Source organism: Polyergus mexicanus, unplaced genomic scaffold (assembly GCF_030449975.1).
Source record: "Polyergus mexicanus isolate NDT 795.1 unplaced genomic scaffold, iyPolMexi1.0 SCAF_27, whole genome shotgun sequence".
Classification (NCBI taxonomy): Eukaryota; Metazoa; Arthropoda; class Insecta; order Hymenoptera; family Formicidae; genus Polyergus; species Polyergus mexicanus.
Window position 1 is genome coordinate 3,785,293 of NW_027223347.1, and position 4,297 is coordinate 3,789,589.

Consider the following 4,297-nt stretch of genomic DNA (forward strand, 5'->3'; position numbering starts at 1 on the left):
GGACATGTACTTCTGCCTCTTCATCTAAAGTACTGATAACATTTAAGTATGCTTTTCCAGAAACATTTTCCACGATGGTATCTCCTAAATAAATTCCATGTGCTATCTTTAATCTTGGTATGTAGCCTATTTGTATTTCTGGATTTTTTATTCTCACATAAAATAATGATTCGGATCGCGGAGCTACGATAATGGCTTCAGGCGATAAGAAAAGTATGTTGATTCCGGAGACATCCAAGTGTCCTTGTGCGTAATCTATCTTCGATGAAGTTTGTTTAAAGAAGTCGTTTCCTAATATGCCGGATTGTGAAATTGGAAAATCGTTAGATACAATATGGAATATAACCGGTGTTTCAAAAAGAGTTAATGTAATTTCACCTAAGGTATACACAGGGTAATTATTTATACCGTTCAACTTAAGGATATTAGTGTAATTAATATTTATATCTTCAGGAACGAGATTTTCTTTAATTATATTAGGTCCAGATCCCGTGTCTAGCATAAAGGTTATATTAGCAGTTAAATTACCGATGTTGATTTGAACGGTAGGCACGCGACTATGTTTGTCGAGGTTTACCGTCACGGGCCTTATGGTAGTCCTGTCCTTATCTACTTGGCTACCTGGGTTTTGGGCGGGTGCGGCTCTCGTTCGGACCCCTGCTGTGCACCCGACGTCGAGGGACCGTTGTAGTTTCCCTGATTATTTTCCTTCTTTCGAAAGTTACTGGCATGGCGTAATTGACAATTTTCGAGAAGATGACCTCGCTCCTTACAATAGCGGCAGAATAAGGAATTCCTGGATCCCGTTTGTTGGTTTAGTTTTGATCGACAATCTTTAGCAATGTGTCCAAAGTTGTTGCAAATTTGACAAGTTACGCGAGTTTTGTTTTCCGTATAACGTTGTTCGTTCTGTTTCTTCCAGCAATTATTTGCAGAATGGCCGGGTCTCTCGCACCATTGACAAATTACCGAGATTTTATTGTTATTAGTATTATTCTGTCGGCAAGATTTTGCATCATGACCGGATTTTAAGCATAATTGACAAGTTATTAATTCTCCTTGAACTACGTTTACCGGGCGGCGAAGTTGTGGATCGCGGAAGCGGCATTTCTCTGCTCCATGCCCACGTTTTTTACAGATTTGACATATTAATATTGCGGTTCCTAAATCAATCTGGTTATTAACTTGTTGAGGGGTTTGTAAATATTTTCTACAGTTACTACCTACATGCCCTTCCTTATAACAGATTTGACAAGTTTCCCTTAGGCTGTTAGTTTTTTGTCTACCTGCTATTCCCTGTCGTAAATCTGTCATTGCTCTGATTTCTCTCTCTATCCTTATAGCGTCGGCTGCGGTTGCTTGTACATCTGGTAAATTTCTTGAAACTCGTTGCTCGATTTCTGGTATTAGCCCTCTAATAAAACATTTGCACATGTCCTTTTCTAATGATGCTTTAATACTTTGGTCAGATAACACGTTTCCGGAACTTCTATATGCTTCTAAAATTTGTTTCCCAAGAATTTTTACCCTATTTGCATAATTAATAACATCTTCATCACTCTTTTGATATATGCAACCTAATTCTCCTTGTAATTGATAAACGTTTTTTACAGGTCCATAAATTTGTTTTAAATATTTAGTTAAATGAGAAACGCTATCAAAATCTTGATCTTGTATTGTGCGGCGAGCCTCACCTATTATCCTAGTTCTTATTATTTTAGTAAACTGTGATTCAGCCTCATTAGGCAACATAGATTTCGCTTCTTCACATCCTTCAATAAAATAATTTAGTGGAATGTTCTGACCGTCAAAATAAGGGACGGCTTCGACCGCGTATTTCAAAGTAGCGAAAGGATTATTTTGAGTCATGTTGCCGTTGGTACCGCTCGGGTCTTTCCTTTTTTCAGATTTATTAAATTCAGGTATAATAGTCTTATCGCAGGAATCGGCAAAATGAGATTCGGCCGCTGACTCGCTAAACTTTTTTCGAAATCTTTTTCAATTACAGTTTCGTCTAATGAAAAATTAATGTTTTTAGTGGTTTTGTTAGGAGTGGAAGTGTGATGTGTTTCTGATTTGTTAGATTTTGTTCGATTGTATGTTTCCTGAGCAAACTGAAAATTTCGTTCTACTTCGTCTTTATCAGCTGTACCTCTTGTCTCTTTACTCATTCCAGTTTAAAAGATCGCACATTACAATCCCGGACGAGCCCCCAAAATTTAAAGAACAGTATGTTACGTCCAGACTCGAGGAAGGATGAGTCGACGGAAGGGCGCAACAACTATCTTTTATTTTCCCGAAGTTAAACGTCTCGTGGCGTTCGGAATCGGGTCGAACGAACTGATAGGTCCGCAAAGCAGGTAAACGACCGTTCGGATCGCTATTACGCTGCTTATTCAGACGTTCGTTCGGTGGTCCCTTTTCGGTCAGGGAATTTAATCCCTTTTACGCGGGATGGGACCTAGTGCGATCTTCGTACTGGGATCGAGAGAGGGGTTAAGAAATGTTTAATTAATGAAAAAAAAAAAATAATTTTATTCATTATAAAAACAAAAGTTCGAATACATGATATATAATATATATGTAGGAAGTGCTTACATTATCGTGTGAGTGTGAGTGATTGTGTGTGGTTGAGCTTATCGCTCCGCGGGTGTTACAATGGTACGGAGGGCATCAGTCAGAATGACGAGGGAAAGTCTCTACCGTTAAATTTTAGGTTCTGACTGGTTAATACAATGTAGGTTTAATAATAAAAAAAAATTAAAACATGTATGTGTATGTGTGAGAGTGAGAAAGAGGATGCGGTATGAAGGAGGGAGAAAGAGAGAAGGGGGAATTTTTAGGTTTGGTTAATCTTGGTAAGATGAGTCGGCTTCCAGGTCGGGCAATTCGTTGCAAAACTCTTCTATCGCTTGGTCGAATTCCGACTCTGAAACGTGCGGGGAAGATGGGGGTGAATTGTTAAGGAGGACAGTAGATAGAGAGGAGAATGAACGAGGGGAAAGCGGAAGTTCGGTGACTTCGGGGAAGTAGATTGGGGAGTAGCTGGGGGAGGGGTAGTTACGCGAGAGGGGAAGAGTGGGTCTAACAGATATTGTTGTTGAACTGTTATTGCGAGTAGCGCAGAATCGGCATTTTACCGACGTTCGAGTCCTCCGACTCCTGCGAATGACTGTTTGGCTTGGACTGCCGGATCTGGTTTTCACTATGAAAACCAGCGTTAATATAATATACGTAATGCGTTATATCTCACGAGGGTTAATAGCGTAAATTAAATTGGACGAATGTGACTTACTTTTTGGTTCGTAGGTGAAGGTGTGGAGTCTCTTAATGTGCCGGATTGCCGGGTTCCAGATTAGCCAGGCGATGAGTGCACTGGTATAATTTTTTTGTAGTTTTCGCGGTGCCACGGCACTTAATGAGACTTATGTTAACTGAAGACGCACGCACAGAATGAATCAAGTGTTAAGTAAATGAAGTGGTAAGCAGGTGCTAAGTAAGACTGTGAGTGGCCCTTTGGGTCCTCTTTTTATATCTCCTTTTTAGGGGTGTATTCTAATTTCTAAGAGTGGGAATCTTCCAAGTCTCTAACGAATTAAAAATTATGCCAGTGCCCTCGTTAGGCGGGGTGTTTCTCCTACTTTTCGAATTTTTACTCGTGGTGATCGTCGATTGGTGATCTCGATATCAGTTGAGCATTAGATTTCCCTTGCGCACGTGATCTGATTAGAAAGGGTCTTAATATCGTTACTGGATATGTCGTCACATGAGTTTCATCATTATTGATTTAGTTACGTTTGTCAGATATTTTCTTAGAGGGAATTTTATTATCTTTTTGATATCAATTTATTCTTCCGTTGGAAAATTCTATTTCGAGGATATCTACTGATTTTTATTTATTTTTAGGCGACTGGCGCGGTTTCGTCACCGGTCTCTCGCGTCTTTCCCACGGTTCCTCATAGATATTGATATTGATAAGTGACTAAATGTTTAAAGAAATACGTGGCGCAAGATGCTCTATTTACTGAACGACTTATTTTTATCACCGATCGATTATCGTTGCCGCAACATTGCGGTAGGAAGGAATCGTGGAGTCGCCAGGACGTAACAGATGATATATGGATATATATATTGAATCTTCCCGGGATCTCAAATAGTATATACGTATGATGTACGAAAATGTATGTACATTGAATGTACATATAGATATACATTGGAAATACATAATACATGCATGTGATGTACAATATATGTTCTTTGGATATACATAGGATATACTAAAATTGCGACTATATGG

The 4,297-nt window shown here is 39.2% G+C and overlaps 1 protein-coding gene across 1 annotated transcript; it reads right to left on the reverse strand.

The window, feature by feature from the left end:
- Positions 1-230: 230 nt before the first annotated feature.
- Positions 231-1,952, reverse strand: LOC138943564 (uncharacterized). Its single transcript, XM_070314485.1, has one exon. The coding sequence runs from the start codon at positions 1,867-1,869 to the stop codon at positions 610-612; it is 1,260 nt and encodes a 419-aa protein (XP_070170586.1). The 5' UTR covers positions 1,870-1,952; the 3' UTR covers positions 231-609.
- Between the last annotated feature and the right edge of the window lie 2,345 nt (positions 1,953-4,297).

What these genes read in the sequence shown, in the direction of transcription:
- LOC138943564 (XM_070314485.1), bottom strand. Translation starts at nt 1,869, where the DNA reads ATGACTCAAAATAATCCTTTCGCTACTTTGAAATACGCGGTCGAAGCC.